The sequence below is a fragment of the Monocercomonoides exilis genome, assembly GCF_001643675.1.
Source record: "Monocercomonoides exilis strain PA203 chromosome Unknown scaffold33-1116896, whole genome shotgun sequence".
NCBI lineage: Eukaryota > Preaxostyla > Oxymonadida > Polymastigidae > Monocercomonoides > Monocercomonoides exilis.
The window spans coordinates 714,046-736,623 of record NW_027150578.1 but is presented as its reverse complement, the minus strand read 5'-3'; the positions used below and the strand labels follow the sequence as shown (position 1 = coordinate 736,623).

General features: G+C 45.2%; 9 protein-coding genes across 9 annotated transcripts; 4 read left to right on the top strand and 5 right to left on the bottom strand.

Annotated features, from left to right (window-relative positions):
• The first annotated feature begins 11 nt into the window (after nt 1–11).
• On the top strand, nt 12–4,654 carry MONOS_8796 (uncharacterized protein). The gene is made up of 2 exons (XM_067879235.1): nt 12–4,072; nt 4,298–4,654. The coding sequence occupies exons 1-2, from the start codon at nt 101–103 to the stop codon at nt 4,319–4,321; spliced, it is 3,996 nt and encodes a 1,331-aa protein (XP_067724433.1). The 5' UTR covers nt 12–100; the 3' UTR covers nt 4,322–4,654.
• Nucleotides 4,655–12,282: 7,628 nt separating this feature from the next.
• Nucleotides 12,283–12,531, bottom strand: MONOS_17835 (uncharacterized protein; the record flags this gene model as incomplete). Its single annotated transcript, XM_067870794.1, has 1 exon — nt 12,283–12,531. One exon carries the CDS (start codon nt 12,529–12,531, stop codon nt 12,283–12,285), a length of 249 nt encoding a protein of 82 aa, XP_067724432.1.
• Nucleotides 12,532–13,161: 630 nt separating this feature from the next.
• MONOS_17834 (uncharacterized protein) lies at nt 13,162–15,766 on the top strand (the record flags this gene model as incomplete). Its single annotated transcript, XM_067870793.1, has 2 exons — nt 13,162–15,669; nt 15,722–15,766. The coding sequence occupies 2 exons, from the start codon at nt 13,162–13,164 to the stop codon at nt 15,764–15,766; spliced, it is 2,553 nt and encodes an 850-aa protein (XP_067724431.1).
• Nucleotides 15,767–16,317: 551 nt separating this feature from the next.
• On the bottom strand, nt 16,318–16,911 carry MONOS_15303c2 (uncharacterized protein; the record flags this gene model as incomplete). The annotated part of the gene is made up of 1 exon (XM_067868172.1): nt 16,318–16,911. The coding sequence occupies one exon, from the start codon at nt 16,909–16,911 to the stop codon at nt 16,318–16,320; it is 594 nt and encodes a 197-aa protein (XP_067724430.1).
• Nucleotides 16,912–16,917: 6 nt separating this feature from the next.
• MONOS_15304 (uncharacterized protein) lies at nt 16,918–17,160 on the bottom strand (the record flags this gene model as incomplete). The annotated part of the gene is made up of 1 exon (XM_067868173.1): nt 16,918–17,160. The coding sequence occupies one exon, from the start codon at nt 17,158–17,160 to the stop codon at nt 16,918–16,920; it is 243 nt and encodes an 80-aa protein (XP_067724429.1).
• Nucleotides 17,161–17,176: 16 nt separating this feature from the next.
• MONOS_15305 (uncharacterized protein) lies at nt 17,177–17,545 on the bottom strand (the record flags this gene model as incomplete). Its single annotated transcript, XM_067868174.1, has 1 exon — nt 17,177–17,545. The coding sequence occupies one exon, from the start codon at nt 17,543–17,545 to the stop codon at nt 17,177–17,179; it is 369 nt and encodes a 122-aa protein (XP_067724428.1).
• Nucleotides 17,546–17,662: 117 nt separating this feature from the next.
• On the top strand, nt 17,663–19,984 carry MONOS_15306 (uncharacterized protein; the record flags this gene model as incomplete). The annotated part of the gene is made up of 1 exon (XM_067868175.1): nt 17,663–19,984. The coding sequence occupies one exon, from the start codon at nt 17,663–17,665 to the stop codon at nt 19,982–19,984; it is 2,322 nt and encodes a 773-aa protein (XP_067724427.1).
• A 571-nt stretch (nt 19,985–20,555) lies between these two features.
• MONOS_17833 (uncharacterized protein) lies at nt 20,556–20,855 on the bottom strand (the record flags this gene model as incomplete). Its single annotated transcript, XM_067870792.1, has 1 exon — nt 20,556–20,855. One exon carries the CDS (start codon nt 20,853–20,855, stop codon nt 20,556–20,558), a length of 300 nt encoding a protein of 99 aa, XP_067724426.1.
• A 1,023-nt stretch (nt 20,856–21,878) lies between these two features.
• Nucleotides 21,879–22,257, top strand: MONOS_17832 (uncharacterized protein; the record flags this gene model as incomplete). Its single annotated transcript, XM_067870791.1, has 2 exons — nt 21,879–21,919; nt 21,990–22,257. 2 exons carry the CDS (start codon nt 21,879–21,881, stop codon nt 22,255–22,257), a joined length of 309 nt encoding a protein of 102 aa, XP_067724425.1.
• Nucleotides 22,258–22,578: the final 321 nt, after the last annotated feature.

The following is a 22,578-nucleotide window of genomic DNA, read 5'->3' as shown; positions in this document are numbered from 1 at the left end:
CTCTTCCATATACTTTTTTTCAAATACCTAATTTTGTTACTATTTACAGAACGAAAAAAGTCATCATTGCAAGACTACTTACTCAAGTAACATTAACGTAATGTTAAGCGAGCAGTCATCTTCTTCCACTCAGATGGAAACAGAGATAAAAGCTTTAATGAAACTTGAAACTCATTTAAATTCATTAGTTGAATATGAAAATGAAGTTGAAACAAATAGGGCACATGCGCATATACCTTTATTCCTTTCGGGTGGTAAAATTGCTGTTTCATCTCAAATCCTTTTGTGCCCAGACGAACAATTCAGTTTTATTACAATTGGAAATCAAACTTATGTTGTTCCAAATCCTTCAAAAGTTTCTTTAACAGACGCACAATCAAAAGCGGAAGCACAGCAACTTAGGCATACAAGAATTTTGCTCACGGCAATGCAAACAGATTTTTTAGAAGTTAATGATTTCCTTCCGGAATTCCCAGAATCCACACCAAGAACGCTTGAAAAAAAAGTCAAAAGAATTGGAAGTGAACTTCAAAGGCTTGGTAAAAAATCATCTTTCGGTAAAATGAGAAATGTTTATGAATGTGGTATACGTCGAGATGGATGGATTTCACTTCCATTGGTTGCAAATCATATCATCAAAGAAGTTTGGAAATCTCGTTACCCCATGAACTCCACAAAATCTGAAAATTCGCTCATAAAATTATCGGAGAGATACCCTGATATACTGACTCTAGACGATAGAATACTTGAATTAGATCTAAAGCGGAGCCATTCAGATGCCGTTACTATAATTTCACCAGATAAGTCTGAAACGGATAAGCCTTCAAAAAAATTGGGGAAAAGAAAGAGAAATGAGAAACTTATTTCCGTTGACAAAGGAGATGCAACGAACAAAAGAATGATTACAGAAGCAGATTTCGAGTCATCGAAAAAGAAGCAGCAAAAAGCAAAGCAGCCAACAATTGACGAATCAAAGCAAACAATTGATTCATCAAGCTCAGTTGAGGAAGATGCAAAACCCAGCAAAGCGAAGGCCAGTGCAAAAAGCAAAGGAAAAACACCAAAGCAGAAAGAGCCCAAAAGCATCAAAGCAGAAACAAAGAAAAAGGGAAAGCATGCTTTTTCCTCTTCTTCTTCTCCGACACCCACTCCTTCTCATTCCACAAAAACTGCGCAGGATTCGCCTTCTTCCTCCGCAAAATCATCTGCCTCTGCCCGTTCCCCGTCTCCATCCTCATCCTCATCGTCAAGGCTGTCTGTGAAGTCAGCTCTTATTCATCCGCCTTCCTCCTCCGAGCTCAATGGCACTTTGGGGCATTGCATAAGGTGCCGTGCAGCGCTGCGGTGTCCTGTCTGCAACGCCTTCAGCTGCAGTGGGCTTTCCCTCGGCAGATGCGGAGCGCGTCCGGTGTTCCTGTTTACAGGTGTCTCGAAGGAAAAGACGAGTGAGATGAAGAAGATTGTCCACCAGCTCGGTGGGGCAGTGGCTGGCGACGGGTTTGTGAAGCATCCGAAGGACCTGGTGATGATGCGCCACGTGAAATGCAGCGACGACTCCTTCGATGTCATTCTGAGGGGAGAGGAATTTGAGTTTGGAGACGGCTCGTCTTCGAAGCACTCTGCCAGCGCGAAGCAAGGCGTGGCACATCCTTCACCAGCAACTCCTCGAAAAGGCCGCCCTCCTCTGCATCCTGCATCTTCTACACCGCATTCGCATGAGTCTGAGGCAGCTGGTGGAGACTCACTGAATTTTGGCAGAAGCAGAAGCATCTGGGATGTGGATGAAAACACCACAACGCCCTTTGAAGAGTTCAGCCCGCAGCTGGAAAAGTACCTGCCGTTTCTCTGCACACACCTCATTTTGGGCTCCTTCAGCCGCTCAGTCAAGCTCATCTTTGCCATCTCTGCTGGCTGCTGGGTTCTGAAGCCCTCGTATCTGACGGACTCTTTGAAAGCAGGTTATTTCCTGGATGAAACAGACTACGAACTGACAGCAGAGGACGAGAACGAGTTAGATTCACCAGAGGCAAATGAAGGAGCCATTCTTAAGGAAGTAGAGTTAACGCCAGGAAAGAGGAAAACAAGAGCAGGGCGTTTGCGTCAGAGCCTGAAGATGCCTGAGAAGAAAGCGCGCCGCGAAGAAGACCCTATTCCAGACAAGGAAACACTGAACATTCAGCATCTTTGGCTGGGTGCGATGCGTCGAGAAAGAGAAAAGCGGTGGAAATACCCCAAAAAAATACGGATTTCTGAGAGTGTGTTGGGACCTCATGTCTCATTAACTAGTTCGTCTTCATCTGCTTCCAATAAGCCTGTTCCTTCTCTGAAGCGCACCTCCTCCAAAACGCGTCAAGCCGCTCTGCCTCATCTGAGTGACTTGCTAGTCTCTTATTCAAACACTCCTTCTGATGATGAGTATCTGCCTGCATGCTGCTCTTCAGGCCACACGCCATCGTTCATCCAGCACCGCCCTGTGTTTATCGGCGCCCCGTTTTCGTCTTTTGCGTTTGTCCTGCACACTTCAGCTGATTCAGGGAATTGTGTGCATTTAAGAGGCATCATCATCACAGGCGGTGGAGAAATCATTAGCGGAAGAGAAGCCCTCCGCTTTGCAAAGGAGACAGAAAAACAGTATCTGCGCGAGAACGCAGCGATACTGAGGAAAAGAAGGAGAATGAGAGAAGCAGAAGAGAAAGCTAAAAGCAGAGCAAATGCACTGGATACTCCGCTGGCAACTGGAGAAGGCGATGCAAAGCACGTGTTTGATGACTTCAATCAGAACGACATAATCGTTGATGATGTTGAAGACAACGACGAGCTGCTCAGCTTTGATGCGATTGCAGGCGAAGGCGGGGCAGACGATCCGCCGATCATCCGAACAGACGACGGCCGTGTTGTGCTGTGCATTGTAGACACGTCGTGTGACCTGGTGACGTATGCAATGAGCAACCCTTCGCAGAAGCGGCTCTCTCAGAATCGCTCCTCAATCTCTGCGATTCGCGCTGCCACGTCACCCACGCCTTCCACATATGCTCCTTCTTATTTATCACCTTTGTCATCATTGTCATCATCTTCTTCTGCTTCTGCTTCTGCTTCTTCTTCTTCTTCTTCTTTGATGCCAACGAGTTCTTCGTCATCATCATCCAGCACGGCACAGGCAACCTCAGCTGCCACATCTCCCTTGTCAAATATCTCTGTTCTGCCACCAGCTGCTGCTGCTGATATGTTTCAGACAGACTTGTCTCTCTTGTCTTCCAACACCAGTTTTGATTCACCTTCTCTCCAGTTGTCAGCCATCCAGTCTCGTTCTTCCTACAACCAGCAGCCTCCTTCAACTCTCCACCGCGCTGAAGAAAGCGCTTCTACTGCCTCTTCAGACAGTGCTGTTGCCTCATCTGCTTCTGCAGCTCCTTTCTCATTTGCTGCTCTGCCTGCACCGCTCGGCTCTCCGCTCTCGCCTCATCCCTCGCAGCCTGCGCTCACACAGCCGGTGGCACCACACTCCACCCAATCACCTTGGACGCCCCGCAAACTGGAGCTTCCTTTCCCTCCTTCCTCCTCTTCGCGTGTGGGAGTGATCGACAGAGGCGTGTCGCTCAGCTCTCCTCTGCCTGTTCTGTCCCCTACACAGTCTCTTTCGTACGTCACCCCATCTCCTGGTTCGCCTGCAGCCAAAAGGCAGCTCACGTCACAGCCTTCCACACCTCAGTCACCAGACACACATCACCATTCACCAAAATCTTCTCTTTCGTCTCCTTCAAAGTTCTCTTTGCCACCATCAGCACAATCCCTATCTTCGTTTACTGCTTCTTCTTCTTCTTCTAATTCGAATTCTAATTCTTCTGCTTCCATTTCATATTTCCGTTCACCACCTCGCTCACGTGCATCTCCTTCCTCTGTATCTCCTTCACCTTCTTCTCCTTCCTCTTGTTATTCATCCACTCGCCACCAAGCTGTTCCTGCCCCTGCTGTCAAAGATGAAATGATGGGCGCTTTGCTATCAAAAGGGATTCCTTGTATAAGCCACTCATTTTTGCTTGATATGCTTGCGTGGAAAGAGCCTGTCATAATTGTATGCATAATATTTAGTGTTTATTTTTTCCCATTCAACAAATAATGTTTTTTTTTTTTTTTTTTTTTTTTTTTTTTTTTTACTTTTTTTTTTTTTTTTTTTTTTTAACTTTAATTTTAATTTATTTGTCTATCATTTTTTTTAAATTTGCTTTTTTTAATGAAATGTTAATTTTGTATATGTTTTCTGAAATTTTTTGATAATACTTCATTAATCGTATATTAGGATGATTACGTGATTGACCTGTGAAGAATATCTGCATGCATTGTTAAATCATATAATACACATATTTTTCATTCTTTAGGAATAGTACATATCATGGTTATTTAACTTTGTTGAAAGGAAAATTTTTGAATAAATAATTTCAGGGAAATCAACTATCGTAAATAAAATTTGTCTAAATACTGAAGAATATGTGATAAAAAATTATTGATTCAATTTATTTTTATTGTTTTATTTGATTTGGAATATTTTTGGACTTTTTCGTTGATTTGTTAATTCGAGCAAACTATTTTTGAAAAAAAAATATTTTTGCACTTCCATTAAAGAGTAAAATAAACATACAATAATTTGCTTTTTTTATTTGAAAGTGGTATTTATTCTGTTTCAACAATAATAAAAAATAACCGAATTTATGAAAATGTTCTAATTTATTAATCACAAAATTTTCATGAAAAAAATTATCTTTGAAAGGAGTAATGACTTTTTTCTGTTTAGTCACTTTCCAAATTGGCGGATAATTTCCTTATGGCCGGACAGTTGCATTTTCTCAGCAGCTAATAAACGTAGAATTTTGGTTTTTTCCCACATCAATCGAAAGGTGAATATGAGTACATGCAGTTTGACAAGAATGATGGATTCTTGTGCTTTCATTTTTTAAAAATCAATTTTGTTTTTCCCAGAATTTCGGAAAAACTAATAACTCCGTGTTCCTCTGAAAAATAAGATTGATTTTTAAAAAATGAAAGCACAAGAATCCATCATTCTTGTCAAACTGCATGTACTCATATTCACCTTTCGATTGATGTGGGAAAAAACCAAAATTCTACGTTTATTAGCTGCTGAGAAAATGCAACTGTCCGGCCATAAGGAAAGTGTCCGCCAATTTGGAAAGTGACCATTCATTTATCAATATTCAAAGAAAATCTTTAACTGAAATTTTGGATAGAGAAAATATGGATTCAAAAATAATCACTTATGGAGATTTTAATTTTTGAAATTGAAACTTTTTCTGTATGTTGAATTAGAAATAAACTTTTGGAAACGACTATAAATTATCATTTCCATATTTTTTGAATTGCAATTTTCACAATAGCAAACGTTTGATTCACATTTGTGACACTTTTTTATCAAATGGTGTTAGCACTTTTCAATGTTGAAAAAAAAAAGCGAATGCAAATCAAAACCTGTGTGATTATTTTTGAATTCATATTTTTTCATTCAAAAATTTCTGCTCAAAAATATGGCTAAATTTTTTTGAAAAGTGACATCAGATCAAAAATTTGACCCATGGAAGAAATTTGTTTTATATTCAGTTACCATAATTCTAATGAAAAGTTATATCTGTCACTACAATGTTTGTTAGTTCATTGCAAACTTCTAAATGAGAAAAAATTTTAAGAAACAAAAAATTATATATCTCATTTTTTGATCAAAATAATTATTTCAGTTTCTCGATAAAAAAGTGTTTAATTCCTATTCATATTTTGGAATTGCCGATTAATACGAATTGTCAATGAGAGAATTTATTATTTTTCAATGAAAATCAAGATTCCATTGGTGGTTCATATTTTCATTTAATTAGAATTTTTAGATGCAAAGTGTTCACCTGGACTTTTGCAAAAAGTGAAGATGACACTCACAAGTTTAATTGAGATGAAAAAACAAGCAAATCAAATGGTTTGTTTTGTGTTTTGATGCGAATGTTATATTTTTCAATAATTCCCAATTATTTGATGAAGAATAAACTGCGATATGGTGTGATTTCATTTTTCTATGGTAAAAAAAACATAAATTCGGAATTGTGATTATTAGAAAGATGTGAAAGTGCACATTAACAAAAGGAGAATCGATGATAAGGCGCCTTTTCACCAGCTCAATGGAATAGCCAAGTTCCCTTGTGTAACAATGAAGCACTTCATAAAATGTCAAACAGGAATAAAGAAAGTGACGATGAGTGGAATGATTTTGATAAGCAAAGAAAATATTTTTTTTTCGAACAAAAGTGCGAAATAAAAAAATCGATGGGAAAAGCAGCTGGACAGTCTCCTATTTGACTTCATCATTAAACTCAGCAAGGATACTGATAGATGCAGAAGCGGAATTGTATTAGTTCTCCGACACTAATCCATCATCTCTTCTTCTTTGCTCCATTTTTATTTCATCTTTCTCTAATTCTCAAACAGCCTTTATTCTCCTTTGCAAAATATTGATCTTCCTGTCTGACTGTATCTTCGCGTCAACAATTGGATTTACCACTAATTTTTGAGCCCTGCACCAATCAAAGAGAGCACCTATTGCCTCATCTTCATCATTTTCTTCCGATTCACCACACCATTTTTAAACCAAATCACGAGTCAAACACAACAACTTATCTTCCATTCATCTCTCTCTTCGTGCGCATCTTCCTCCTCTCTATCCCCCTCTCAGCAGATATCCATCAGGGTCTTCGAGCTGTTGATGCTACAGAAGCAGGTATGCTTCAATCAATTGCAGGATTTTCTCACTTTCCACGTATTTATTTCATCGGTCTCAGATTTTCTACTACTCCCAAAATCGACAGAAGAGTTATTTTGACAACAAAAGCAAAAACACGAAAATGGATGAAAAATGCTCAAAAAGAATAATAGATCGTATAAGTATTCAGTAATGAATTGCCAAAATGTGGGAGTATTATCTGAGAAGAAAGAGAGGAGAGAACAATGTTGAGTTTAAATGAAGATTGGCAGAATTACATTGGATGCGAACATATCGTCAGCACATGCATCAGCAAGGAGTTCGAGAAAAGAAAGTGAAAGCAAATTTTGAATTAATGGGAAGATAGAGAGAATAAAGAGAAGGAAGCCAACAGAGGAGGATAAAGATGGAGAAGATTTCAAAAATGAAGATTAAAGAGTAAAGGGATTATTAGCGAATTCGAGAAGAGAAGAAACAAGCACGTATACCGATGCCCCTGTATATTGACAAACGCTTGCGGCTGCAAAGCACTTGTTTTTCGCATGCACAACATATTCAACATGCAATGCTTCTTTCGCTGCCACTCGAAATTAATTATCCATATGCAACATTATTCTGAGGAAAACAGAGGTAATGCTCAAAAGTAGGCAGAAGCTGATTGTCATACCGACGCCTTTTAAGAGCGATCAAGCCCGTTCTTTTGGTTGCACACTTGAAGCGCAAGAGAAAGCGTGATTTTCCAATTCAACCAGCCAATGCACATTTTTGAGAACATTCTGATCAGGGGCTTGGGAGTGATTTCAGTTAGGTCGGTGCGGCTGTGAATGGATCCGCTCCCTTTAAAACGAAGTGCTATGAGAATCTTATCAACAAGACTGTACCGATCACGAAGAAATTCAAAAGGCTGGATGATGAAATGCCTACTCCAAAGAACTTGAGAAGGACGTGGAAGATGTTGTGTTTGAGTGCCTAGCAAAAAGGTTTGACAGACTAATGATTGGCACATTTGTGAGAGCAAGGATTGCGTGGCTGCCGACCTGGGCACATAAGAAATAAGAATCAACAATGGAGTAATACAGATTAGAGGGCATCGATGTACTTTTTTGAACGCTTGCAAACGAGTTGTACGTTTGCCAGAAAGATTCTTTGCTTTTTTGTCTTCTTCGACAAGGCAGACGAGAACAGCATGGACGATCCGATCCTCCTGTACGTCCTCGACAATTTGAATAGAACGCTCTTCACTATGAATATCTTTCCTTTCGTGCTTTTCCCTCTTGGATAGTCGAGAAGAATAAGAATTGTTTGCTGTTCCACAGACTGCATTGGAATTTCTATGAGACCAGAACCACCTAACATCTGGTTTGAGAACATTTTCAACGAGCGGGATAGGGTGTAACAACTTGAGTAAAGAACAGCTTGGAAGATGAAGATCTACGAGATGACGAAGAAGCGGAAAAAGATAAAGAAAATGAGAACGAAGAAGTTGAATCTAAAGGAGCGGCAGCTCATCAGTCAGCAGAGGGAAAAAGAGGAAAGATTTCAAAGAAAGAGAAGAGGAGGAAGATGATGCTGATGGTAGAAGAGATAAACAAGAAGGTTAATCTTGATGAGAAAAAATTAAGAAATAAATAGAATTATTATTATTGTTTTCAAATAATTGGGTTTTTTTATAATTAAGCAACAAATGCTAATATAATCTTTGAAAACCTCCTTTTCTTCCTCGTCTTCCTTTTCTTCCTCCTCCTATACTTCTCTTTCTTCTTCTTCTTCTATTTCTTCTGGAAAATCTTCATCTTCACAGAAGCAATCATATCCATCATCTTCGATATAAACGCCACCAATTGCTTCTCCTCCTCCTTCTTCAACCACTCCGATTTCTTCTTCCTCCTCTTCCTCTTCATCATCAACTTCTTCTTCTTCTCTTTCTTCTTCTTCTCTTTCTTCTTCTTCTCTTTCTTCTTCTTCTCTTTCTTCTTATCCTTCCTCTTCTTCCTCCTCTTCTTTCTCTCAGTAGCTTTCACAATATCTCGACAAGAATACCATTCCACCTTCTCCTGCTCCTTCTCCTCCTGCTTTGTCTTCTTCTCATTTGTCTTCTTCTTCTTTCACTTTGGCTTTGGCTATTTCATCATCTTCTTCTGCAACTTCTTCTTCTTCACCTTCTTTTTGGTTTCCTCCCTCTTTTCTTCTTCTTTCTCCTTCCTCTGCTTCTTCTCTTCCTTTAAGAGCCGCCAACACAATCTCTGCGTGAAACAGAACCACATCCTCCATCCTCAGAACCGCAGCCTACAGCCTTCTTCTCCACAATCTCCACCTCTTCACACACTGCAACCCCTCGCCCCATCACTTCATCTTTCAACTTCTCCCCCAAATATTTCAACTGAGACGATCGCCATATATGCATTGAAGGGCCAAATAGATCGTTGATAAACGGAAACGCATTCACATCCGTTGCTTCAAAGATCAATTTGCTTCTTGATTAGCAAACTGAAATTCAACATTCAATGAAAGAAGTGTCGCTAAAAGAATATAAAGCATCTCCGAAAGTACCACCTTGCTTGCTGATGTGACACTTCTGAAAGCATAAGGCATCAATGAAACCTTACGGTATTTGCAGCGCAAGATGAGACAGAAGCAGCAGTGGAGACGACGACTTGGAAAGAAGATAAAAGATAACCGCTTCTAATCCAACAATTGTATAAACGAAAGTCAGGATAACAATTTATCAACTACCAATGTTAAAACTGATCTGTTGCAGTGCCAAAAACAAGGATAGCAACATGAGTTTCTCCCCTGCAGTTGCAGATACGAACTTTTCATCATTTCTTTGTGGATGGAGTGGAGAGGAAGAACAGCAAACTTCTTAATGCAAAGAAGGTTTGGTTGACGAATTTTGTGAAGGAAAAGAAGAATACTGAGATGCACTTGCAAAGCGAAGATTTCAAAATTTGAATGAACTCGTTTGAGAGAAGATGTTTTTTGCAAAAAAAAAAAAGAAAAAGAATATCTGCATTATCTCAAGGAATGTGAAAAGAAAGAAAGTGCAAAGATATGAAAGCAATGCAGAAAAGATAAAGAAATGATCAAAAAGTTATTTCACATGGTAATGGGGAACCACAACGTGCAGTTACAGATAAATAGTGTGCAATGCTACAAATTAATCCTTATTAAATTTTTAACATAATTCCTTTTTTATCTTACTCGGCAATATTATTTTTTCATAGAAAATTTTAATTTTTGAACTATTTTTTTAATTTTGGTTTAAAACAACAAAATTTTCAATAAATGCAAATACAGAACTTTGAACGAGATAAGGATCGTCTTCTATCAATTGATCATGAGCATTTTTTTATGCTTTGTTTGAAAATTCATAATTCTAAAAATATCCACAACCTTGAATTTCAAAGCTCATTTTTCAAATTCTTCTAATAGAAAGGAAGAATTGTTAATTGATTCGGGTATTACCGTTCAATCTGTTTTAAATTTCGTAAATATTGATATGAAAACAAAGAGAGTTAACCAAATTAAAAGTTTGTAACAAATGAACAGAAAATAGCTTCTTATCGAAGTGCATTCCATTATAAGGTTGATGTTAATATGCTTCCTTCATATTTTTAACTAATTCATCAAACATTAGCTCAGAAAATAGTAATAAATTTAAAATATTAATTTTTTATGGGAACGGAATGATCAAGATAATTTGATCATTTGCGATCTTTTGTGGGACAAAATTAAAGTCGTGGAACTTTTCAAAAAAATTTTGCCATATTTCTTGAATATCAATAAAAAAATAATTTGAAAAGTGAAAAAGCTTATTGAACACATTTTAATCTTCAATTTGGAAAAAGCATTTGTTTCAAAAAACAATTATTATGCTTTCACTGTTTTGAAATAAAATTTTCTTTCAAAAAACTTACAATCATTGAAAAATCAACACACCGATAAAAAAAATGATTTCAAAAATAATTATTCACCTCAAATAAAACGTCGACAGAAAAAATTTGATTTCAAAAATAATTACCAATGCGTTAACCAACTACTAATGGATATAAATATTCAACTGCTTATTTTGAATACTTTTCGAATTGGTGTTATTTTTTGAATCAATTTTTTTAAATAAGATTCTCGATAAGAAAATACAAAAAAAAAAAAAAAATCTCATGAGGAGACTAAAATTGATAACTCAATTTTTTGATTTCATTTCATTCGTTTTTATAATAATAAAATATTGTAATTTTTTGTTTGAATTGTGGTGAAAAAAATGCTTCATAAAGAACAAACAGTTCACAAATATTGAATCTTTTTTTATTTGCATTCCAAAAAAATATATATCCAGAATAATCACCAAAGTGTGTCAACTTTTTTTTTTGAAGCTGTGAGAATCACTAATTCATTTAAGGTTATCTGGAAGAGTGAAATGGTCATTGTTTGAAAAGAAGAATCTCGAAAAATGTGGGTTCCACTAATGTTGAACACGGAAAATTCTGTTTTTTTTTTTTTTTTTTTTTTTTTTTTTTTTTTTCTTTAATTTTGTGTCAAATTTTTGTTTGTGTTTTTCTTTTTGAAAAGTCACAAATGCGAGAATTTCAGGTTCAACAAGAAAGTTCAATTCTTTTCCATTTTTCTATTTTTGTTTTTCATGTCATTCCTTTTTTTTTTTTTTTTTTTATTTTTTTTTATCGAACTTTTGTGTTTTGCTTTTATTTCAATAACGCAGATTATGCACTGGTGTGCTGGAATTGCATCAATTCAACAGCGTCATTTTTGGTTTTAACATTCCTTAAAAATCATCTCTTTAATTTTTGAATAACATATCCATTTAATGTATTACTTGATACTCAAAAAAATAAATGTACAATTTTGAAATAAAAAATATGAGCCTAACATTAAAGCTCTTCCCATAATATTTTCAACACATTGTTTTTTTGCATTGTGATGATTCAAATAATGGTATTGAAGATTTTTCAACATTGAACGAAAATCATTTCAATATTCCCCTTGTCTGTGAGAGTCGCAATTAATAGTCTCGCAGCTAACTTTTGTTTCGAAGGCAGTCTCAAAACTCAATGATTTCCATCCTGCACTTCTTTTTGTGCACTCTTCCATTTGCATTCACCCAAAATGAAAACAGTTGTTGCGAAAAGGAAATCGGGAAATGTCTGAATAATCGCAACAACGACAATGCCATTCCATATGATGAACAAAACACTGTAAATTCTCATATTAATCCATTCAAAACTCTCGAAATATGTAATGTTGGTCGGTGCTTGTGGCTTGACACTCACATTCGAAACTCATCAATGGTTCTGTGCAACTCCTCATTGGTGTTGAGCACACTCTCCATCCCTCTCCATTCGCATCCCTCATTCATCGAAATCGATGGCAAATCGCAATGTGAAATGGGGAGTGTGGTCCTCCTGCTTGAGCAGCCCAATTCACCACCCTTTGCATCATCTGGGTTTTTGTTGTTTTGCAACACAACCCTCGAACATGCTGGGCTGGCACATGAATTGTCGAGCAGCCTTGTGTGTGCATCAGGGAACAGCCACACCCGCTTCAAGGGTTGCTCTTTTCATGCTCTGTCCCACCCCCACCCTCACCCATTTCTTGTTTGTGGTGCTGCCTCTTCGCTCTCCCTCTCGCACTGTGTGTTTTCCAACATCACATCCCTTGCCCACACCTCCACCCAGCAACACCCAAACCCATGCTTCAGGAGCTGTGATGCTGCCAGTTGTGTGTGTGATGTGGCAACAGACCCGCTTTCCTCCATTTTCCCACTCCATCTCACAAGCCACTCGTTTCGATCCTTCAACAGCTCATTCTCCAGGATCTCGAACAACAAGATCACAAACAGAACTGTCATCGAGTCTTCGGATGAGGAGGAGATTGTGTTTGATGATGATGAGTTCGAGGTGAGCGAAACGGCAAATGATGGAGGTGCTATTTATGTTAACAATGCAAACAGCTTGATCATTGCAAGGTGTAAATTTTCTCATTGCTCTTGCAAAAATCATGGAGGCGCAATAGATGTGATAAATGTTCGAATGTGCAAAATATATGAAAGCATTATCACAAATTGCAGTGCGGGAGTTGATGCAGGTTCATTTCGTGTTTCTGGCTCGGATAATTTTTTTGCTGAAAACTGCATGTGCACAGAATGCCATTCAAATAATTATTATGGATGTGTCGGAGTATTCAGCATCAAAACAATTTTTATTTTCTCCAATAACACATTTTCTCATTCATATGCAACATACGATACTGGTGGAATCCTTCTAAGTAACATAAATAATAACAGCACTATCATCACAAGTTGTTTGTTCAACAACTTAACAGCATCATATTGTGGAAGTGCTTTTGTATTGCATCAAGGAACATCGAGATTTCCTCCACAAAGCAGGTTTCTGTTTTTCATGAACAACACATGCACAGATCAGTATTCGGGGGCAGACTTCGGGTGTGGGGAGGGATGGGACGGGGTGGTGAACTCCACGCACTTTGAGCACTGCTACTCGCTCAGCACAGGCATCCGCAGCTTTGTGTGCACGGCCGGCTTCCGCCCCTGCACCGCCGGCTACGAGGCCGACTTCATCCGCGCCCCGACCTATTCCACCATCCATGTGGCCCAGCCTGCCCGCGCCTCGGGAGGCGACACGCCCCACTGTGGCGAGCTCGGCAGCGAGTGCGCCACCATCGCCCACGCCCTCACCAGACTCGCCCCACCTGCCCCACCTGCCCCACCTGCCCCAGATGCCTCAGATGCCCCGCAGCCAATCGCCGTCCTCCCCGGGTCGTACCAAGAGCCGGGCGTGGCAGTGGCCCAGACACACATCCGCATCAGCAGCAAAGACCCAGCCAGCCCGGCCGAGGTGCGGTGCAACACCACCGGCGCAGTGCTGTTTGCCACAGCCAGCGGCGCGCTGGAGCTGGCGCAGCTGGTGCTGGTGGCCGACTGGGGCGTGTGCCCAGCCACACCGCTGCTGGTGCTGGACGGGGACGAGGGCGCAGTGGCTGTGGCCGAGTGCACCATCACCGGCGCCGGCCACTCGGCTGCCAACCGGTTCCGCTCGCCGGTTGTTGTGCTGCACAGAGGGGCAGGGCGGATCACCAGATGCACCGTCACAGCGCTGGTGCTGGACAGCGCGAGTGCAATCTGGGTCGGGAGGCGCTGCACTGCTGCTGTGGAGTGCACTGTGTGTGCACACATTGTGCGATCCTCGGGGTGCGGGGGAGCCATTGTCCTCGAGGAGGAGGAGGATGTGGAGGAGGATGGAGACAGCATTGCCAGTGCCAGTGCCAGTGCCAACACAAACGAAGGGGATGCTGCACAAGCGATATCTGGGTGTGTCTTTGAGGACTGCTGTGCAGAAGGGGATGGGAGTGGCGGCGGGGCAATATGTGCCAGGCTCCGAGGCAGAGGCTGCTTCACAGTGAACGCGTCAGCCAGCTCGGGGTGCACCCTGCCTCTTGTGCGCCATCACAGCCACAACAGCAACACCACCAGAGCCTCTCATGGCACAAATGGTGGTGATGATGGGAGTGGAGGCGAGGCACTGTTCAGCAGGTGCAAGAGCAGCGGATATGGCGGGGCGGTGTATCTGGACTTGGCCGAGGGCTTCGGCACACTCCTGCTGGACGGGGTTGTGTTTGGTGGCTGCGAGGCTGCGCTGGGAGGCGCCAATGTGTTTGTGAACGGGTGCGCCCTCACCCCGGCCAAGATCAGCACCTCCACCTTCTGCTTCCCCTTCGACCAATCCTCTGCCGACGACCTCATGGGTGTCGATCGCGCGCTGCCAGAGGTTGCCCCGTTCACCCTCGCAGTGTTTCTTGTCCCGTTCCCAGGCGCTGCTCATGTGGCTGGCCAGCCCTCCCGCGCATCCAACACCCCCTTCTGCGGCTTCTCCTTCTTCCCCTGCCTCACCATCCCCCATGCTGCCCGCACCCGCTTCCCCGCTGCTGACCCTGCCATCCTGCTCGATGAGGGCTTCCAGCTCTGCGAGAGGCTTGCTGCCGATGCACATGCTTGGAGCATCTCGTGTGTGCGCAAAGGGATGGAGGTGCCTGTTGGTGCGCCTCCGGGCTTTTCGTCGCCCTCGCTCGTCGCAGTCAGCACCGAGGCAGCCATCGCAGACATCCGCTTTGCTGTGCCGGCCTCGCTCGGCTCAGCCACAGCCCTGGTCGAGGTGGCAGGGGCTGGCAGCCTGCGGATGGCCAGCTGCAGCGCTGTGCACAAGCACGACGGAGCCACAGCACCTGGCGATGGCAGCGAGGAGCAGCTGACCTTCGCGCTGATCGCTGTTCGCTCGGGGAGGCTGGTGCTGAGCGAGTTCGAAACACTGGGCGAGGTGGCAAACACCATGTTTTCGCTGATGGAGTGCACAGGGAGCAGCAGCGTGGTGGAGTGCAGCGGGTGTGTGATTGGGGGCGGGGAGAAGGGGAGCGGAGACGGGGGGTGTGTGAAGATGGCTGGGGTCGGAGGAGGCAGTGCAAGGCTGGAGATGGAGAACTGCACAGTGGCGAGGTGCAGCGCCAGAGGCAGCGAGGCCAGAGGAGGCGGCGTTGCAGCCGAGCTGGCAGCCGGGGCAGTCCTGCTGATAAACGGCTCGACCTTCGAGGACTGCGCTGCCGCCGCTGCTGCTGCTGCGGCTGGCGGAGGCCAGGCACAGACCCGTGGCCTGGGCGGCGCGGTGTTCGTGGGGGAGGCAGATGCCGCCAGGCTGTTTGCCCTCGAGCACGTGGTGTTTGCCAGATGCGATGCGTGGAAGGGCAGAAAGGTGTTTGTGTCCGCCACCGTGCTGTCCGCAGTGGCTGATGCCGCCCATTTCAACTGGGCCATGACCAGCGCCGACCTCAGCACCCTCGACGAGCTCGGCGGATTCGAGCTGGCCACAGCCGATCCCAGCCGCCCCATCCCGCTTGCCGTGTATTTCTGGACCAACATCACCACCCACGTGTTTGTCGACGGAGACACAGGCTTCGACTTCAGTGCATGCGGGCACTCTGCTGCTCCCTGCCTGACCATCCCTCACGCCCTTTCCCTCAGGCTCACCCCGCTTCCCCTCCCTCCTCCACCCTCTCCATCGCCTCCCACTCCTCCATCTCCGAGCCTCTCCTCCTCCTCCTCCCCCTGCCCCCACCTCCCCCTCGCCCACCTCCCTCCCGTCTCTTCGCCTCCACGGCTGCACCCCAGACACCCCGGTCCACGTCTCCGATCCCACACCCAGCCAATCCGACGCCTTCCTCGCCTCTTCTGTCGACCTCGCCATCGACGCCATCTCCTTCCTCCTCCCTTCTGCTTTCCCCCACCACTCCTCCTTCATCCTGACATCTGCCCCAGACGCTGCTCTCCTTTTGCAGTGCTGCTCCTTCTCCATGCTCACCCCCCAAACACCCCTTGCCTATGTGATCGTGCTGGCAGCACAAGGGCGTGTCTCTCTCGACCACTGCACCCTCGCCTCCGTGTCCTTGTCGCGCCCTTTCCTCGAAATAAATGATGCATCCACTTCTGCGACACTCACATCCCTCTCGGTCTCCTCCTCTTTGCTCGCTGGCACTCCCCTCGTGTCCATCTATCCACCTGCTCTGGCTGCTTCGACTGGCTTGGCTGGCTTGGCTGGCTTGGCTGCCCCAGACCCCAGGACAGCCATCGTTCTGGACTCTGCCAACATCACCAACATCGTGCGCACAGGCAACGGGCCGGCTCTGGTGTGTGCAGAGAGGGGATGTGCCATCGACTGTGCTGCCGAGGCGTGTGTGCTCACCAGCTGCGTGAGCGAAGAGTCTGCCGAGGGCGGAGCCGCAATGGTGTGCCTCGACTGCGACAAGTCGCAGCTGCGCGTGTCTGCCTGCATCCTCACCCAGTGCATCTGCTCCCGCACAGCCGGCAGGGGCGGCGGCCTCTTCCTCGACTGCTCCCGCCCTGCTGGCGCTCCTCCCATCCCCCTCTCCATCCTCAACCTCCGCTTCGCCCTCAACGACGCCTTCAGAGGAAAGGACCTCTTTCTCCGGTGCTCCTCCATCCCTGCCCAGATCAACGAGTCCCTCTTTTCCCTCGACTTCACCCAGCCCTCTCTCGCCACCAACACCTCCATCTGCGGCTCCGACTCCTCCCACACCGACCCCGACCTCGATGTCGACCTCGATGTCGACCTCCTCCCCTTCATCACCTTCTACCGCGCCCACCAGATATTCGTCGACCAGGACACCGGCTCCTCTGCCCGCCAGTGCGGCTCCCTGCTTGCCCCCTGCGCCTCCCTCTCCACAGCCGTCCTCCACATCGCCCCTTCCATCGGCAACATCCTCTGGATCTGCTCCTCCTCCTCCTTCGACGCCCCGACCTCCCTTGCTGACATCCGCGTCGAGTCTGTCTCTGCGAGTCTTGTCCCTGTGCACTTCGCCACCCCCATCCCCATTTCTTCTGATCTGTCTTCAGACCGCTCTGCTGTTGTCGCCTTTCTCAACACCTGCATCCTCACCCACTGCCACTTCTCCTTCCACTCCTCCTTCGCATCTGCCCACTCCTCCCTCTTCTCCCTCCTCGACGGATCCCTCGCTGTGTCCTCCTCCCTCTTTTCCGCAGCCGACCAGCCTGTCCGCCTCAACTCCACCCTCCTTTGTGCTTCCCGAGGCACCCTTCGCCTCTCCAACATATCTGTCCATTCCCTCCACCTCGCCTGCCCTGCTCTTCGTGCTCTCCCCGCTTCCTCCCTCTTCCTCTCCCACGCCAACCTCTCTGCCCTCAGTGCTGCCTCCCCTGTGCTCCTGCTCGACGATGGCTCCAGCTGCTCCATCGACCATCTCATCGCCACAGATCTTGCTGTCACAACGGGCAGTGTTGTTCTTCTCAATCCCCTGGCCAATCCCCCTTCTTCTTCTTCTTCTTTAGAATCAGATCAGCCAGAAGGCTCCTTCAGCATGATGCACTCCGTCTTCACTGCCATCTCGCTCACCCAGCTCGGCTGCAGCGTGTGCCAGTGCAACCCCACCACAGCTCCAGTCTATCTCGCAAACTGCACCATCGCCCAGAGCGGCGCTCCCTCTGCCCTTGGGCGTGCAGCCCTGTTCTCCCATTGCCCTTCAGTCACACTCGAGGCCTGCTCAATAAATGGAGGCGCCCCCCAGCCGCCACAAGCCTTCACCAGCAACTCACCAGACACCAGCAACAGCAGCAGCAGCAGCAGAGTGACCATTGAGCCAGATGCACCCGGGGAACCAGAGAGTGTCTGCGAATGGAATGCCTCTCTCATCCACTGCCAGAGCACCACAGCTGTCCTCAAAGACACAACCATCTCTGGCGCACAGCTGGGCGCACTCTCTGCAGCTGCCGGCAGCATCCGTGTCGACCGCTGCGAGTTCGCCAACAACAGCCCCGCCATCCCCAATTACCCCTCTGCCCGCCGCAACATCATCTGCTCCGATGCCTGCACCCTCACCATCCCCTCCCTCTGGCCTGGCGACCCCTTCCTCCCCGCCTCCTCCCTGTGGCTCCTCAACCGCGGATGCACCCTCCACGGCATCCCCGCTCACCACCCTTCCCCGCTCTTCGTCCCTGTGCTCCACAGCGTGCAAGCCAACCACACACCTGACGCCATGGCTCTCACGTTCAGCGGACTGCTCCTCGCTCCCTGCAATCTGTCCTTCGCTGTTGTGAAGAGCAACGGCGAAGAGAAGGAGATCGAGAAGCACAACTTCGATCCCGACGGGTTCCTGTCGGAAACAGAAGCCGAAGGGAGCGTGGCAAAGGACCTCGTCAGCAGCTGCGGAGATGAGATAGAGGTGAGTGTGTGCATTCTGTTTGGGGATGCAGATCGCCCTTCTTCGACCGATTCCTTCATCCTGAAGAACAGAAGCGTGCCCAAGGCAAATGGAGACGAAAGGGTTGTTGAGGGAGGAAAAGAAGAGAAATCTTATTGGCTGTTGGTTGTGATTGTGCTTGTTGTGATGTTCTTGATTGTTTTCATTGGATTTATTTTGTTTGTAATTCGATGGAGAAAGCAAAAGAGAAGAACAGAAGAGTTGGAAGTGATTGTGGAAGACACAGTGAGGAAGGATCCGAAGGCGTTTGAGATGGTGACGATGGAGATGTCTCCCGAGGAGCAGTGGAGGAGAGCAGAGAGGGAGGCAGAGAAGAAGAATGAAGAGAGGATCAAGAAGAGGGTGTATGCGAAAAGCTTGGGTCATTCAGAGTCATCTGAGCATTTGTTGAGCGAGAGTGGCTCCACTGAATATATATTGGGGAAAGACTCAGACAAGATCCCCGAATGGGTGCTGGAGAAGGTTGATGATGAAGAAGAGGTGAGAAAGAGATCTCCTTCACCATCCATCTCATCCACTTCAACCACAGACACATCAGACACAGAATCCACGTTTGTTCGGGGGGAGGATCTGTGCCCCACCACATCGTCCATGTCGAATCTGGTGGATGCCATGGCCTGCTCCTCGCCTCACGAGAAGCTGATTGTGGATCTGAGGGATTCGATGTTCATGCTGCTGCATGGGAGGAACAAGACAAAGGAGATGGCGATCGGCACTCTCCAGGAGCGGCAGATGACAGCTGCCCAGATCCTGTTCTGGGTGGCCAACCTCGCCCTCCACTCCTTCGACGAAATGGAAAATCCTCTTTCTTCTCTTGCCAACCTCAGCCCCCACATCGTGCTGTTCTCCGAGCACATGGTCATCTGCATTGCTCTCCACTCCGATTGCTCTTCTTCAGATTCTGATTCATCCTCCATCTCTTCGTCAACTGTTGTCACATCAACAAGTGATGATGATAGAGACTCTCTGCCCTCGTCTGCCTTTGAAGACGAGGACGATTACAAGAAAGAGTGTCTGAGGTGGAAGGCGCCGGAGCTGCTGAGCGGCGCAAAGAGCCACGCGACAAAGAAGACTGTGGTGTTCTCCATCGGGATGATGGTGTGGGAGTGCCTCACGCTCCAGATCCCGTTCGCAGAGTACGAGGCCGAAGCAGCCGGCCGCAAGATCTCAAACGGAGAGAGGCCAGCCCCCTGCACCTCCCACGACATCCCCCTCGCCCACACTGCCTGCGCCGCAACCTCCCAGCAGCCCCACGCCAGGCCCACCCTCCTCGACCTCAAGAAGGCCTTCATCGCCCTCTTTCCGCCTGCCTCTGCCATGATCACCGCCTCCGACGCAATCGACCTCCTCGACCCCGCTGCCGTCCCTCCTCCCTCTGCTTTGCCGGCCTCTGCTGTCTCCCAGGCACTCACCTCGTTCTGACTGGCTCCCTCCTGCATCCCTTGATGAAAGAGGGAAAAAAGAAAAAAACAAAAATAAAGGAGGGGAATGGAAAGAAATGAGGAAAGAAGCATCTGAAACAGTTGTTTTTATTATTATTTATCTTTTTTGTGGCATCCTCAGCGATGCGAGTTTTTCGTGTTTGTGTTGCGTTCCCAGGCCAGCAGCATCGCCACTTCGCTTCTGCGCACCTCCCTCCAGACAACGTGTGATCTCACAATCACCCTGTCTTTTCCGCGTTTATTTTTGTGTTTTTGTGTTTTTGTGTTTTTGTTTTGCTGGCCAACCTTTTTCGTTTTCGACGGGGTGCAGATGCGCAGATTCTGCCAAAATATTTATGAAAATTATTTTTTTCCCTCCTCAGTTCGTGGAAATCAACAAACATGCAGAAATCTTTTTGTTTTGTTTTTTCTTTTTCCCTGGTGTCTTGGCAGGAGTTTCGATCCATTTCAAGGCTGCTGTGTGAGAAAGGCAAATAGCATTCATAACTGCATGTGTGCATGCGTGCATATGCAAAGACACAAAGGAATGGAGCTGGCTCACAAATCCTGTTTCAAAGAACAATGTGCTTCCGGCTCCAACAAACACATCGCACTCGATGGCGGGAGTTCTCACCACGCAAGCATCCTTTCGCTTTTTCCACCCCGAGCCCTTCGCCTGCTCCGACAGCAACAGAACCAGGAACACAGCTGACATTTATCTGTTCTGGTCTGTGCGCCAGCTCGGCAATCAGATGCTTCGGGGATTGTGCTCGCACCTTCCTCGTTTTGTGCTTGTTGAACGCGAGGTCAACCGATTTTGATTCAATGATAACAGCAACGCTGCAGCGATGCAAAAGCCAATTAATCATCATCACAATGAAAAATGATAATTTGTTCTGAAGACACACACATGCACATGCACACATTTCGGTGGGGATAAAAGAGCTTCATCAGAATATTTTCTCTTTCATTTTCTTGCACTTAGAATGCTTTCATTTGCTCATTTCCAACAAAAGCAGTGGGATTGTCTTTCTTATCCTGTTTTGTTGGAAACTGGAAAATGAAGAGGAATTTTTGTTTTATTAAATAAGAGAATAAAAAAGAGGTGAAAAGAATTAAATATATTGAAACATGAGACATACAAATTCAGAATGATAATTTCTTTGTGTTTAGAACAAAGTTTGCTCTATGTTTTCTTGAAAAAAATAAGTTTTTAACTAAAATCATTTTCTTTTTTGTCATGATTAAAAAATCCTTTCAAAAAGAATTCAAACAACAAATGACGAAAAAGATTTCCAAGAATGCAATGTGTCATGTCAGTTCTTTTATGTAAAATCCCTTTGCTTAATGCTACCATTCTTTTCAGATCTGTCTGAATTTTGTGCAAGCTTTTGTTTGATGAAGCTTCTGTAAAAAATAATTTTAAAAATCTTCTTTATTAATTACGTTTTTTTCAAGTTGATCAACCTCATTTTCTGAAATACAGTTTTAAAAGATTATCAGAGCCTTTTCAGGTGCTTTGGAAGAGTCGACCGCACACTGTTCCTCCAGAAGCTCCTTGAAAAGAACAGTCAGACCAAAAATTGTTTCAAGTGCAACATGAAAGAAGTTGCAATGCCTTCTCACTGGGAAAGCGTTCCTGATATTCAGCATCCAAAATCTCAAGATCTTTTATCCAAAAAAATTAAATGAAAGAGGACAATAAATCGCTTTTCATATTTTGTTTGCGTTTTTTCTTCATGAATTCCTGTTTTATATTTTTTTTTAGGATTTGCCACATTGCACGTTCTCTTCTGCTGAAAAAACAGGATAAGAAAGACAATCCCACTGCTTTTGTTGGAAATGAGCAAATGAAAGCATTCTAAGTGCAAGAAAATGAAAGAGAAAATATTCTGATGAAGCTCTTTTATCCCCACCGAAATGTGTGCATGTGCATGTGTGTGTCTTCAGAACAAATTATCATTTTTCATTGTGATGATGATTAATTGGCTTTTGCATCGCTGCAGCGTTGCTGTTATCATTGAATCAAAATCGGTTGACCTCGCGTTCAACAAGCACAAAACGAGGAAGGTGCGAGCACAATCCCCGAAGCATCTGATTGCCGAGCTGGCGCACAGACCAGAACAGATAAATGTCAGCTGTGTTCCTGGTTCTGTTGCTGTCGGAGCAGGCGAAGGGCTCGGGGTGGAAAAAGCGAAAGGATGCTTGCGTGGTGAGAACTCCCGCCATCGAGTGCGATGTGTTTGTTGGAGCCGGAAGCACATTGTTCTTTGAAACAGGATTTGTGAGCCAGCTCCATTCCTTTGTGTCTTTGCATATGCACGCATGCACACATGCAGTTATGAATGCTATTTGCCTTTCTCACACAGCAGCCTTGAAATGGATCGAAACTCCTGCCAAGACACCAGGGAAAAGAAAAAACAAAACAAAAAGATTTCTGCATGTTTGTTGATTTCCACGAACTGAGGAGGGAAAAAAATAATTTTCATAAATATTTTGGCAGAATCTGCGCATCTGCACCCCGTCGAAAACGAAAAAGGTTGGCCAGCAAAACAAAAACACAAAAACACAAAAACACAAAAATAAACGCGGAAA

What these genes read in the sequence shown, in the direction of transcription:
- MONOS_8796 (XM_067879235.1), top strand. Translation starts at nt 101, where the DNA reads ATGTTAAGCGAGCAGTCATCTTCTTCCACTCAGATGGAAACAGAGATA. An exon ending in GGAAAGAGCCTGTCATAATT is followed by an intron (nt 4,073 to 4,297) that starts GTATGCATAATA and finishes ATCGTATATTAG; the next exon opens with GATGATTACGTGATTGACCT.